At 40.3% G+C, this 15283-nt stretch overlaps 1 protein-coding gene across 6 annotated transcripts in view; it reads left to right on the top strand.

Annotated features, from left to right (window-relative positions):
• The window catches only part of LOC129183056 (myelin transcription factor 1-like), a 117071-nt gene that overhangs the window by 655 nt on the left and 101133 nt on the right, over positions 1 to 15283 (top strand). For 2 of the 6 annotated variants that reach the window (XM_054779936.1, XM_054779865.1), the window contains exons 2-3: positions 52 to 123; positions 1081 to 1178. In XM_054779936.1, the coding sequence (XP_054635911.1) occupies positions 1085 to 1178 (94 nt within the window). In that variant the 5' untranslated portion in view covers positions 52 to 123; positions 1081 to 1084. Of the gene's footprint in view, positions 1 to 51; positions 124 to 1080; positions 1179 to 15283 lie in introns of those variants that run through there. The other 4 variants (XM_054779893.1, XM_054779910.1, XM_054779874.1 and 1 more) reach the window with 4 other exon arrangements.

The raw sequence follows: 15283 nt of genomic DNA, 5'->3' as shown, positions 1-15283 counted from the left end.
CATGATGTGCCCGTGTTTGAATTGTAGGTGTTCTACTCTTTGTTTGTTTAGTGAAATCACTGCAATTCCACACCTGTCTTCACATATTCCAGTAGCCAACGAACTTCAACTGGCAATATCCAGGTGAGTGTTGATATTTGGGGCCCAATTGCCATTCACGCTTTCTATTGAGCTACAGTATTTTCACAAGGCTGGGAACAGATGCTCATGGCTTCTGTGCCACATTCTCACGGAGAATAGCTCCATTCACACATTTTTTGGATGCACCATGCCTTAGTGTTTTTTTAAGTGATAAAAAGCGATTTTGAACATGGCCTTAAGCTGATCTTGTGACTTTTTTTTTTTTTACTGCTGTGCTATGCTGGAAAGTGGTCACTTCAGAGAAAACAAGAGCTGGCTGTGAGGGGATAAATGAAGACTAACACAGAAGGACAATGGTGAACTCTCTGCAACTGCTAGAATGGCTCCCCAGGCATGACATTTTACTAAACAATGACAATGACTTTGAACTTTTTCCTGCTGGACTACTATCGCGCTTGATAGGGGAGATTTCCTCTTCTCAGCAGATTCACTATAAACCCGATCTTATTCAGTAATATTTATGTTCCTGCAGTGTACAGAAGAGACTAGGTTTGTATGATAATACGTGTGTGATGTGTTTTTTCACAGCACATGCTCAGTGTAGTTAAGGCCCCCAGTTATATTTTGAATGGATAGCATTGTGGTGTCTTGTCCTGAATGCGTAAGTGGCAACAAAACCACAAGCATTTTTTTAAGTGAAGATGAACCTCTTTGCTTTGTGACCTTGTCATCTGGGATTTCTTCAGTCATTCCAAACACACAGCAGAAAGTTGTGCAGGACCATTTGGGACTTTTCTTAAAAGTCTAACCTGCTGTCAGAGTTCATTTGATGCTTTTATGCCTCGGTAAGTTATTTTTTTCCTGTTATGCATTATTGTTACACATCATTGTTTACATGACAGGATTTTGCACTTTGATGTTGTTTGCGTGAATTCGAAACAAAACTATGAATTTGTTTAGAAGTCTTTCAGTAAATGCTCGTATTTTATTTTTCTCCAGGCACATGGTGATGTATGAAGGCAGCAGGTCACCAATCACTTTTCTCCCACTCTTTCACTGCGACCAGGTCATGAAAGATTGCAAGTTCTCTGAAAAAGGTAAGAATGCAGCGCTGCACAAGCTGGAAATGATTCTGTTATTTTGTTACGAGCCATTTGCAAATGTGAAATATATATGTGATCAGAAAGTGTTCCCTCCTCTCCAACTTATCTCCGTTTTAGTTCACAGCACATTTTTCAGATAGAACAACATCATTCACATACATAAGCATTATTCCTTATGTCTTGTGAACCCTATAGATAGACATCAATTGCATATTAAAGGGACTGTATGCAACTGGATGCTCAAAATTGCATTTTTTTTCAACCACTACCAGCTAGCATATGTTATTAATAGTGGTTTAAAACAACAGGTTGTACAACAAATGTTGTACATTTTCCGTTTCACCCTATTAAAATAACTACCGTTCATGTCTGTCACTCACAGACATGAACATGAGAGAGAGGCAGGGAGTATTTTCAGTGGCACTGCAGACCTGCCAACGTGTACAGATTTATGGTGCTCAGCATGCAATTTGACTCTTGAATATGCTTGTATGCTTCACAGCTCTCCATTTGTTGCATTTTTTTTCAGTTCCGAGTTCAGTCTGTACAGTACAGAAAGATAAATAGTATACATATGAGTTTCTCAATAGTATTTCAAATCCGGGGGGGGTGTGTGAAGACATTTCAGTCCCCTGGTGGTGGGCATGGCAGAAAATAATTGAGAACCACTGCTTTAAATTAAGTAAATAATTTACATGGTTAACACAAGTTTGAGAGGTGTCTTTTTCCTGTCCAGCCAATGGGGCAAATAGTTTGTTTGTGAAGTTTGATGGTAACTTAGTTGCAACTGAAGTTGCATATCTGTGGTGAAAAATAGCAGTGACCACTGCACAGGTGTTATAGGAGACAGGTTATAAGTTTGGCGAGGAGCCCTGTGTTTAATCTGAACAGGTGTAGAGGGGTGTGGTCACTGGGCACAGGTGGATGTGTGCGCTTACGTACCATAAATGGTGTGCACTTGCTTGTGCCAGGGGAGGAGGAGATAGGAAAGGCTGGGAAGCCGTAATGTTTGTTGACTGTTTTCTTACACATTGTCATGTTTTCTCACATTTTCTTACAATACTGTATAGTTTGCCATTATACGTACTACGTGCCAAGTATCTGTTTTCCATCTGTTTTTTGGTTGAAGTTGGTTTTGTCCTTGAGCCAGACACTTGCCTTGCATCCAGCGCTGCCCACACTGAATGTCCGGTGGTGGTCGGAGAGGCCGTAGGGACGAATTGTCAGCAACCTTTCCGTCGGTCTACCCAAGGGCAGCTGTGGCTACAGAGGTAGATTACTACCACCAGTGTGTGACTGAGGAGTGAATTAATAATTGAATAATTACAAAATTAAAAGATACATACAAATATCAAAGTGGCCCCAGCACCCTTTGATTTTCAGTATGTGGCCCTCGGTGGAAAAAGTTTGGACAGGCCTACACTAAATGCTGTAAATAGAGTTGCAAAGGGGCGAGACATATCCGAATCTGAATTTTGGAAATATTAAAGGTTAGTACACTTTCTGCAAGAATGACAATGAATCATTTGAAATGATATTGTAGTTTTTTTTTATAGTACTGTAATCAATTATTTGGACTGGTAGTGTAGTGGTATATGCTGCTGCCTTTCACGGTGTGAGTTTGATTCCCGACCAGTACCCCAACACTGAGCCCTTGGAGCCCTTTTTTTTTTTTACTACTTAAACTTCAGTATAATAAGTAACATTTATTTACAACTAATATAACTAATACTCTATAGTATTCTATAGAACTATAGTACTCTATAGGTCAGTTGCTGTGTTTGTGGCATCAGTATAGTCCTGTTTTAACATAGAGAATTTGAGATGATCTGTGCATATGATGGTGCTATGCAAAATGCGTGCAGAGTGTGGCTTCAATATTCTTTCACTAATTTGTGTATTGTGTGCATGGGTCGAGGAGATGCACAGGGCAATGTAGAAAGCCAAATAAATTAGCAAAAAACCTGGGTGCGTATCAACCAAGCATATGCTGCAAGATGTTAGCAAATTTCCAGTTGTGTTAATGACTGTAAATTTCCATAAATGTTTATTACCATAAGTTTTAATTAGTCAATAACATTTCAACTCCATCTGTAAAGCAGTGCACTGATCAATAGCTTGGTACAGCTGTCAAAGATGAAGCCATAAACCAGTGCGTTTAAACGTCTTATTCTTCCTCAGAGGAAAAGTCGGTAAATAACATTGGCAGGGGTATTATTGGTATAAGATATAAGGTATAAGATTTTACATTTATATGTGTGAGGGAATGGGCAACATTGGGGACAAACTATATAGAATAATAAGTCTTTTTGTTATGTGAGCAGTCAGATATTTTGATATTAAATGTTGTCTTGTGGGTATGAAGTTGAAAGTGTCATCTTTGACGCTGGTGTGTGTGTATACTGTAGTGCTGCATTGACTTAGCCTAGCTGTTGCTACGTATGCGCACCCACATAGCTAATAAACCTTATGGGAGTGTGCCATTCACCACAGACCTGATCAAGATAAGTTACTACTTAGTAAATACTGTATATTGATGCTTGATGGTCTGCCTTTAAAGGAAAACTGCACTTTTTTTTAAAATTTTGCCCATCATCCACAATTCTTATGTGAAACATGAACACATGTTTCTTTCTTTTTTCTGTGCGTTCTAACAAGTTAGCATGAGCCCGCTAACATTGCACGTCATGGGAGGCACCCATTGCGACGATGTGTTCATGTTTCAAATAAGGATTGTGCATGATGGACAAAATTCCAAAAAAAGTGCAGTTTTCCTTTTAAAGTCGGTATAAACAAAATGGCTACATTTATCTTTACGATCAATGATCTCACAACAGGCACAATAATAATAACATAATAATCATAATAGTCATAATCATAGTAATAACACAAGCTGCTGTTGCGGCCATAATCCACTCGAAACTAAAACTTAACGCTGAAACCCCGATGTCACTTCCACTCCTGCACATGTCCGGACCACATTTATTGCAACACACACAAGCAAGCAATTCTTATTTATGTCTTAAATGGCTCATTTTTTAATTATTTCTACTATATTGGGTAATATGAGTGTAAAGGTGACTATAGGGATGTTATTTCATGTCTAGAGGGCTCTAATAATGTTGAACACCATATATAGAAGGTCGTAAACAGGTTTTGTGTGCTCTAACTACGAAAATATTCCATTTATAAATCAGGGTTCTACTTTGTGGAAATTCACTTATCACAGTCAGGTCTGGAACCAATTAACGATAAACAAAGGATTCCCGTACAGTACCTCTCAGTATAATTCAGTGCAGTTTCACAGCAGAATGCTGAGAACCACAATGTCTGATATAATTGAATTAATTTATTTATTATTATATCCATCCATCCGTCCATGTTTTCAGAGATAGCAGATGCAGTGTTGTCCAATTTGAAACATTGTCAATTGGTGACATAGAAATAAGAATACTGTATAGCCTACCTGTGCTTTGTGGTGAAAACCCCATAATCATACATAGTGTGAAACTAGTAATGGTGATATTGAACCAAATATTCATCTGTACCTCTGTGACATTATCGTGATTAGCATTTCATGACCATCCTAGTTTACATGCTCAGTTTAACTTTGTGAGGGGTTTTGTGCGAGCGTGTGCCCAGTAGATTGAGTTATGAGTGTGAATGGAGTGAGTAGTATTTGACCATGTGCATTGTGTTTTATGAGATGAGCAGGCTTTAATGACTCTGTCACCAGTAAATGGGCTCTGATTTGTAGCGCAGCTGTCGCCCGGCACCATGATCAACTCGGCCTTCTGGAGAAACAAGCACATATTTTCATACTAAACCATGCACAGCACAGCTAACGTAGATTGGTATTCTGCCACAAATTGTCTCATTAACGTGTGATATTGATACAGAGAGTAATTGCAATTTGAAGTCTAATCAGAGAGAAATCACAGCTGTTCAGATGCAGGTGCCAGTCAGACCCTACATTTTACATCCAATCAATGTACCTATTCCTCTGAGATCCCCGCTTTTCTATTATTTTATATGCGTAGTGTGGCTTTGGTCCCATTCATGTGAATGCCATGCAGATGGAGTTGGAGTGTTATTCATTAACCAACTGTGCAGATGTAGCAGGGAAATTCTGGTAGTGGCACTCAAATGGTGCATGGAGGGACTTTTCAGTCACACTTTCATTTTTACCCAGCAATACACAGCACTTCTATCCTATTAGGAGATCCACGCAGCTTTGGGGCAGCAATTGGATATCACTGTGCAGATCGATTCATGTATTCCATTTATGAAATATCATAATAATATAATAAGCTTGGCTATTTAACTACTGCCATAAACTAAACTAAAATATGCTCTCTTAACACTGTATCATATCTATCTATCTAATCTATGTAGCTAATCTGTTTTATCTATCTAAATTCTAATGGTCGTGTTGTTTGTGCAGTTCTGGTTTTTAACCAGCAGATGTCACTGTTGCAGAAGATTCACTTTGTGTTGCGGTTGGTTTTGCGTCCCTCCTTCACTTCGCCAACTTAAATGCATAAAAAAATACATACAAATGTTCTTGTCATTTGTATTATTTGTAATAGTGATTGTCAGTCTGCACTTTATTACGTTTGAAATTATTTCCTATTAGTAGCTGGTCGTTGTTTATGATTTGATGTTGTCTATCTCTCTGCCCATTTCTAGTTATTATCCTCAGCAGCCTTTCCACTCATGTGTGCTGCACCTTGTTGACTTTAGCCTCATTAGAAGGCCAAATGAATATGACTAGTTGTGACATTAGGCTACAGCTGGAACGAATGCGCAGCCCCTCACTCTCCAGCATGTCCAATTTTTCTCTCCTGGCTTCCCACTCACACATTCATTTGTTGCTTACTTATTTTACGGCGAAGGGTATGTCGGCGTTGATTTGTTTGTGGCAATATTGGAAATGTAGATGGGTATGTGTTTTGAATTGGATTGCACGCTTTGATGCAGCGATAGATTGTAAACTGTGATTTTATTAAATCCTTCATTAGGATTCATCAGCAAGATTGAATCAGAGAAAGGTCACTGTGCAGATGCACCCCCACCTCTCTTTTTTGCTTCATCGCTCCTTATGCACCCTTGTTTACCCCAACCCCCCTCCTTCCACTTGGTACAGCAAAGTGGACTGCATGGTTCTCAAACATCATTCTCCCTCATGCGCTCTTGAGCGCACTCTTCTCTTGGTGGCCCTTGCCTGAAACACATTTGCAATGAAATTGGGGAAAAATGATCATCATGGGCCTGCTAGGGAAACACAAGGTGAAAGTGACATTAGTGTCCCCCTCAACGCCCACCCTTCCCCAACATGAACCTCCACCCGCCTCCTCAGACTCACAGAGGCTGGCGCCAGTGGGACGCCTATGTCACAAATCATTTGTATACTCTCATTTCTGCAAGCGGCCCGTGATGTTGCTTACTGCTTAGCGAGCAGATGACTTTCAGAAAGAGGAGAGAATTGGAAGAGATGGGGACACGAGGAACGAGAATGGGGGGGCTGATGAGGGTGAAGATGAGGGGAGGTGTGGCAATTTGCCGGCATGCGAGGAGTTGGATCTGACATTGAGAGAGAAAATGTGTGCACCATATGTCAAGTTCTGCAAAAAGAGACATTCATTGCGCACCTATTCTTCAAGTGTCTTGACACCATTTTACTTTCACAATAAAAGCATTTTAGTTGTTCATTGAATCCCATTTATTAAACCTACATTCCAGCAAGACCTTTGCAGCCCCCCTAAAAACAAGAAATCTGGAAAACATATTGTCTGCAGCTAGTGTTTGGTCATCTTTGTCTCTCTCACATGTACACACACACACATACACACACACACACACACACACACACGGCCGCACACACCCTTCCCCCACCCCTGCCCAGTGTGAGACATCATGATTCTTCTGGTACACTGAATACATTCTCCATGCAGGCTGAGCATTGGTCCATGCAGGTGAACATGTGACATCGTATGAAAAGATTGTTATTTCACCTCCACACACATACACACGCACACACACACACACACCCGAAGCACCAGGTTCATAAAATAACCATAATTACCTATCAGGGCATACATGCATAGATACATACATACCACATGCGTCCACCCCCCATGCACACTTAAATGCACACACAGAGATTTGCACATAAATATGCGCATACACACATACATACGTATGTAATGTATACATACAGACATCTTTCTGCATACAAATGCTCTTTTACACCACTACCTCTCCACCACACACATGCTACACAGATAGACAGGTTGATGTCGAGCAAATATAGCGCAGAGACACTTTGGCACAGTGACCCGCAGAGGAACCCACACACTTTGCTTGCAAGTTCCACAGGGCTTTGTGTTTTCAGGAAATCCATGAAGTATTCATGGCCCAGTCACCGGGATCTGTAAGGCAGGATATTAGAAACCGCACCGCAGTGCAAGTGCACGGCAAGCAGCTCAGTGGGACACTGTTAGTGTTAAACAATCCACTCTGGATTTGTTTTTTGTTTTATGTTTGTGGAACCTACATACTGTATTATCTTACCCACATTACTTGTACTCTATTTTATTGTGTTTCTGTTGGTTTTTGTTTGTATCTCACTAGGATAGGTTTACATCTTGAGGGTGCTCCTCGTCATGCTTGACTGCATGCTTTGAGATATATTTTCATCATTATCTGAATGCCGTCTGTGAGTTGACTGTCTTGAGCACACACAGACATTCACTTGCACACGCTCACACACAAAGCTCCATGTGACCCACATTTATTAGGGCCTCCAGGGAGTTCCAGGGGTGGGGTGCCCCCATCAGGGTGCATCATGGCTGGCTCTTGATTGAGAACTTTGCAACCCTTGAACTGTGGATCTTCCATCCTTTACAGGATTAGCACAGTTATCAATACCATGAGGTTCAACTTTAATAGCGCTGGTTTTGATAGATTTTACTGCTCCTGGGATTATTCAAGTACAGATTAAATTGGCCTCATGGATCTCTACAAGGGCCCAGCAATCTGAGTAGATGGTAATCTGCCCTTTCCCACTAACTGTGAAAATATCAAAACCAAACTAGAGATTTTTATACACAAAAAAATATGTTTTCAGTCAAAAATACTTAATTGTCCAAATAATTAAAAGAACACTAATCTTTATTGACAACAAGTACCCATTATCATATTTACAATGCTGAAACAAACAATTGGTATGAACTGCATTTAATCAAACAACCCTCTGACATGACCAATAAGTATTTTTTCAAAATGAGAGCTCATGCCAGTCAGTAATGTGCAATGAGGTTTGTGGCTGCTGAGGCACTGACACCTTTGAATTTTTTTATTTTTGTTTTTATGTGAATAAAAGTTTCTCATTAAGAGGATAACAACAAAAAGAAGATGGTAATCCACTTGGTTAAAACAATGTTTTCAAATACTTCATAGTGCCATTTATTTATTTATACTGGTAACTAAAAAAACATTTGTGGTCTTATCTCAAAGTACATGGACCATCCTTCTCCAGGAAAGTTCTGATACTTTGTTGTAAAAGTCTGATCACCTCTTGGTGAGCTTGGGTATATAAGCCTCTGTCTTGGCCGTCAAATTAATGAATTCCTTCAACAGAACATAAAAATCTATTTAATGCATTTGACTTGCTGCTCTTCAGCTGGTGCTGCTTCTGTCAAAAAAAAGCTGTCTTTTCCTTTCTATGGAAGGATGGCAGTAACAAGCACCTTCCAGCACACGCACACCCCCACACCTTCAGGAGGAGACGAGTACTGCAGAGCACCTCCATGTATGACATTTCTTTGTGTTATATCGTCTGATTAGCAAGAATAATGATGTCACACTTACATTAAAGACATTGAAGAAAGACTGTACAAAGTCATGGTGTATAATACATGTTTCTGTAACATTATATTATTGGTCATGTGCTGACAAACAGAAACAACTCAGATCCAACTCAGACGGTAGGCAGGTCTTCTGCACTAAGCCGAGAAGGGATGCTCGCAGGAGCCTCATCTTTGGTCTGTGCTCTGTATTTGATTAGAAAATGTGAAAATTCAGCGGTTTTTACCTAGGAAAATGTTCAAGATGATTGGAATCATACAGAAAATATATTTAGAATACAGTTAATGGACACATATTTATATTCATTTTATGTTATTATTATTATTATTATTATTATTATTATTATTACTTTTATGTTATAATTATTCAAGGCTCTACCTCACCTGCCCGTCACTGATGTTGATATATACAATGATATAATGTCAAAGATGTAACGATGACCATAGATGTCCTGTTATAGTTTTGGCACCAGGGCCTTCAGTGGCTCAGCCATATTTTTTTTCACCAGACACTGTGAGAGCCAGTATCAAACAACAAAACAATAATGATAATAAATATGTGCCATAGCATCTAACATAACAAAAATATAAAACCTTTTATATAAAGTACATCTACTCGCAGGGGCCGCACGGTGGCCTAGTGGTTAGCATGGTGGCCACACAGTCAAGAGATCTGGAAGACTTGGGTCCGAATCTCCATTTGCATGTTCTCTCCGCATATGCGTTTTCTCCAGGTACTCCGGTTTCCTCCCACATTCCCAAAACATGCATGTTGGGTTAATTGGTGATCCTAAATTGTCCCTAGGTATGAATGTGAGTGTGAATGGTTGTCTATATGTACAATATACAATTGACTGGCGACCAGTCCAGGGTGTACCCCTGCCTTTCGCCCAACTGGGATAGGTTCCAGCATATCCCCGTGACCCTAGTGAGGATAAGCATAGAAGATAGATGGACATCTACTTGCCAGAGATGTCAATGTCCTCCTCCTCAGTCAGATTTGAGTCAGATTACATTGATATGGCAACACATAGAAGCTGAAATCTGATTGGACCAAAAAAAAAAATCCAACATAAACTACTGGAAGCACTGCACGAAATGAAGATAATGGGCTTTTGGGGATAAATTGATATAATTTAACGGAACAAATTTAAGTTTGAAATGTTGGTCAGTGCTTCTGATAGCAGATAAGGCCTTACTGGCCCTGACTGCACACCACTGGTTTTGGGGGATATTGGTCTCATTATAAGGCTAACATTAGCTGGAAAATGGTTGCTCTATAATATTGTAAAATATTACATCCAAGTGTTTATCAAAGACAAATAAAACATTTACAGATTTATTCCACCTCAGCCAACTTTCTTCTGTGCATCCCACTCATGTCTTTAAAGACAGACATCACTCAGGTGTGGCTCCCCTGGCAGCCGAACGTTTGTTTTGTTCGGTGAACTTGCTGCATGTCTCTCATGCAGTTGTTTTGGGTGTTTTTGGCATTTGCAGCATTTTTCTTTTGCTTTTGTTTTTGATTCTGCAGCATTTAGCATTTCTCTGTTGCATTTCTTTTATGGTGTTTTTGGTTTTGGACATTGACACAAATTTGTCACGCGTTTTGCCACTGTCGGCCACCGTAGCTAATACAGTGATGTGATCAAATTTTTTTTAAATTTATTATTACACTGAATATTATATGGAATAATACATTGTATTCCATGGAATGTATAAATTGAATAATTTGTACTGCACAAGATGTTATTTTGCCCCTCAAATCATAATGGCACCCACTGTCATATGTCATCTTCCATGAATCAAGAAGTAGCCTGTAGACTCCTAACAAAAAAAATAACACAAACACACTGCACAATTGTCGTTTTTCTTAATTTTGTTAACAGTTTGTACCTTGGCAGATGTCTGCACACTTTTAAGTGACATCTTATGCAGTCATTAAAGTATTGCTAAAAACATCTAATGGTGGCGGAAGACCTTTTCACTGCACGATACAGTACATTCAGAAATACCAAATTAAATGTCATTCAGTCAGTCAATACAACAGGCACTTTCAGAGACATTTGCACATTTTGAGTTATGATGGAAAATTGAAAAGATCAATTTACACATAATCTTATGAGTTTATGTAATATGTGAACCATAAGGAGAGGAGTCACTTGGCTGACATGAGCTGGAATATTTGGGCGCTGGAAGAAAATAAAAATTACAAAAATTGGCCATTCGGTCGATCTACGTTCCTACGCTCATGTATGGTCATGAGCTTTGGGAAGTGACCGAAAGGTCGGGGGTACAAGCGGCCAAAATGAGTTTACCTCCATAGGGTGGCGAGGTCCTCCTCCCTTACAGAGAGGGTGGGAAGCACTAGGAGAGTCGCTGCTCCTCGGCATTGAGAGGAGCCAGATGAGAAGGCTCAGGCCTCCCGGAGGCCACACTGGGGAGGTGTTCAGGGCACTTTGTACCAGTATGAGGCCTCGGGGAAGACCCAGGGCATGTTGAAGAGACTAAGTTTCTCAACTTGCCTAGGAGCACCTCTGGACCAGCTGGGATGAGCAGGACTAAGTAGCCATGGTGAGCGAAGTCTGGGCTTCTCGGCTCCTCGGACAAGCGTAAGAAGGTGGATGGGTGGAAGTTGGCCATACATTGTGATTGGGGCAGATAACCTAACTCATGTCTTTTCATCCTGTTAAAAATATGTGGATTGACTGGCGACCAGACCAGGGTGTACCCTGCCTCTAGCCTGAAGTCAGCTGGGATAGGTTCCAGCATACTCTATTGAGGATAAGCGGCACAGAAGATGGATAGATAAAAATATGTGTACCTGTTAATTTATATTTAATAGCAAGTCACTGGTGGCTGAAACGGTCAAAATTGTGTTTTTTAACAGTAAAATGTTGAGTGAGTGAACAAGTCATTTTAACAGTTGGTTTGATAGAGGCAGGATTGACATGAAAAGCTTACTGCATGCATTGGTTTACCAAGTAACAGAGTTTCACTTAGTGACAGATTAGCCAAACGCCTCGATGTGAAGCACGTCCCCCAAGCACACAGTTTAAGAAAACATACAAAGTTGACTTGTTTGCCAACAGAGCACCGCTTGTGACAAACTGCAAACTTTTCAACCAATGTGGAGAATAGGCACTTTGATACAGAGAGCTTTAGTTTGGGTCCTTCCTTTCTCAGGCCAGGTGGGTAAAGTTTTGGGTAGTAACTCACAAACGGGATGGCTTTGAAAAGCACCCTGACTGCTGAGGGAGTGACTTTAGTAGACAGTGTGCTCTTTTGCAGTTGTGCTGTTCAGCCCTCATGAATAATTCTGCAGTGCTGCTTTTCACTGTTGTTGTTGTTGTTGTCGGCTGTGGTGTCACTCCTGTCTGAGAGAGGCAGTGGAGACAGATGACTCTTTACACTTCAGTCTCCTCTGGACTTCCTTTCATTCAGAGGCACAGGAAGCAGCAAGAAGAGAGCAGGAGAGAGAGGGAAGTCATGTCTCCCTGTCTGGCATAATGGCCTGTTTGTGCCCTTGCACTGTTTGGTAGTGAGGAGGAGTAGCTGAGGCAGGCAAGCAGGGAGCAGCAGAAGTCGGCAGCAAAGCAAAGTTGTTTTCAACAATTTCCTATCCACTAAGTTAAAAAGACACATTTGTTTTAGCTGCCAAAGGCTCCTTTTAGCAAATGAACTAACTGAGGATCTTTATCCATTACAAACAATAAAAATACAAATGGCATTAGAACTATAGTTGAAACTCAGTCTATAAGATATATAAAAATAAATATCCCTGGTGGTGTAAGGGTACATGATTCTGCCGTTTATGGGAGAGGGCAAGGTTTGATTCCTGGCCAGGGTTGCATCAAGGGCATCGTAAAAAGTAAGCCCAAACCATTCAGGCGACTGACTCGTGCCAACCTGACAGGGAAAAGCTGCAAGTGAAAAAACCCAACACAAAACCAAAAAAAGCCTACATCTTTATGTACAATAACAATTCTTTGATTTTTTTTTTTACGTCCTTTGAGAGTTCTTTGTATGGAAGGCCATTTTCCGCCACAGAAAGAAAAAAAATATCCCAATGGTAAATGGAAATTATGAGATAAAAAGTCAGAATTATAAGATAAGAAAGTCAGAATTATGAGATAAAAAGTCGAAATTATAAAATAAAAAGTCTAAATAATAATTATGACTTACCATTGGGATATTTTTCTGGTCCAGTGGCGGAAAAGGCCTTGCATATCTTTGCCATGAAGTGCCATTTTAAACTCCTACTCCTAAGACCTTGTAACACCACTACCACTGGCCACTTGTGTCACGTGTCGTTTCTTTAGTGTTGTGTCATGAAAAGACATAACAAAATATTTGAAGAAATGTGGGGGGTGCACTCCTTTTGTGGCATACGGTATATACACAAAGGACGTACCCACACTGGGCCAATCATACTGTGCCTGTACCCACTTTGCACGTAAAGTCCAGCACGTTTGACCAGTGTGAGAGCAAGAAAATCCGAATGACATGACTCCTCGCACGTTCTTAATGATAACTGTCACAATTCCTAATATACAGTAAATAAAATACAAACACCGGAAATGATCCAAAAGTCATACCCACTGGACGCTCACTCAACCGCGGGCACCTTCCACAGTAGAAATAATCAGAATGACTCCAAATAAGACTGGAAAATAGTCTACAAAGTCAGGTAAATTGCAGTAAAACAGCAGAATAGTCGTGAACTTGACACAGGAAAGAGGGTATAGATAAGATATGATGGGAGAAGTAAACAGCACGAGTAATGTGTTTTGTGTAATGTTCGATAGCACCAACCGGACAGAAGGAGTGAGATTTTTGTATCTTGCAAGTCTTCAAGAGTCAGTAGGGTGTGGCATCAATGTTCCTTCAACAGTCTTCACAGTGTGTTTTTACCAGTAGTTCCTGTATTTTCATTTCATGTGGCCTGACATTTTTAGTGTTGTCATGTTTTTATAATACTGTGCTTATGTGTGTGTTCTTATGATTATTTATTTTGTTTATAGAATTTCAAGTACAATGACAAAGGCATTGTATTCTCCGTAGGCCAATACAGCCATATGCACCAATAACAATCCATGTTTGATCCTTTTCCTTACTTGATTTTTCTTTAGTCAATCAATGTCCCTCACAAAGGCCCTTTTGCCCTTCCTCCCTGAATCCACTTATTCTTCTCTTCTCCCTCACAATCAGCATCTCCCTTACTGCCCACCCCAATTCTTCCAGCCATCTCTATCTTCTCCATCTTTTTATGCACTTTGCCTCGCATCCTCTGCTATTTCCCATAACTCTGTTTTACGTCCACCGCATCCTCTCCCTCCCCCTCTATTCTCTTCTTCGATTTCCCCGGTGGACTCTTACAGTAAACTGCCTTGTGTAATTTAAATGCAGGACCTTCTTTCAAATAGATGGCGTGGAGGACAGAGGGATAGGAGAAAAATAGCACAATGGGGAAGTGCTGGGAATGAATCCATTATCACAAGTGTTGGAAAGACTCAGCAGCAGAAAGACAACTCTCATCTAATGAGTAGTTCAGTTCTGTTTTAGGACTAGGTGGATCGATCCCCGAATGAACATAGATACACGGGGCATGAATGTTAACGATGTATGCATCATTCATCTCGAAGCTGTGGTGATGTGTGGCAACGTCGTAGGTGGGGGGTGGCTTTCAAACTTCCTTGGGGTCGTCAGGTAGGCACCCTCCTTCATTGGTGTTTCGGTGATAGGCTCACAGAGGATGAGCCAGGCAATGAGGCGCCAGAAAGACAACTCTCATCTAATGTTATCTAATGAATATACAGTTTGTGGTTGAATGTCCTGGTGCTTAACATTTAAAGTAAAGGCAAGGCTAGTTTGTTTTAGAGCACAATTTGTACACAAGGTAATTCAAAGTGTTTTACAGAAAAGAAGGGTAAAATCACTTAGTGAAACCTAAAATTATTCTAAAATGATTACTTAACATTCCATAAAATAATTCCATTAAACCATAAGCTTAAAAATGCATTTAAAGTGAAACGTGCAGATAAAATACTTTCAGTTGTTATATTCACAGTTGAGTTTAACTGTTTTCAGTTTGAACATTGCCACATTTGAGGATTGCCGCACATCTTCAGGAAGACTGTTCCAGATTTTGGCTGCATAAAATTGAAACGCCTCCTCACCACATTGACTTCTGACTCTGGTTATCCACAGCCTTGACAGGAGCAATGGCAT

The sequence above is a fragment of the Dunckerocampus dactyliophorus genome, chromosome 1 (assembly GCF_027744805.1).
Source record: "Dunckerocampus dactyliophorus isolate RoL2022-P2 chromosome 1, RoL_Ddac_1.1, whole genome shotgun sequence".
Classification (NCBI taxonomy): Eukaryota; Metazoa; Chordata; class Actinopteri; order Syngnathiformes; family Syngnathidae; genus Dunckerocampus; species Dunckerocampus dactyliophorus.
Note: the sequence above shows the minus strand (reverse complement) of the source record. Positions and strands in the feature narration are given on the sequence as shown.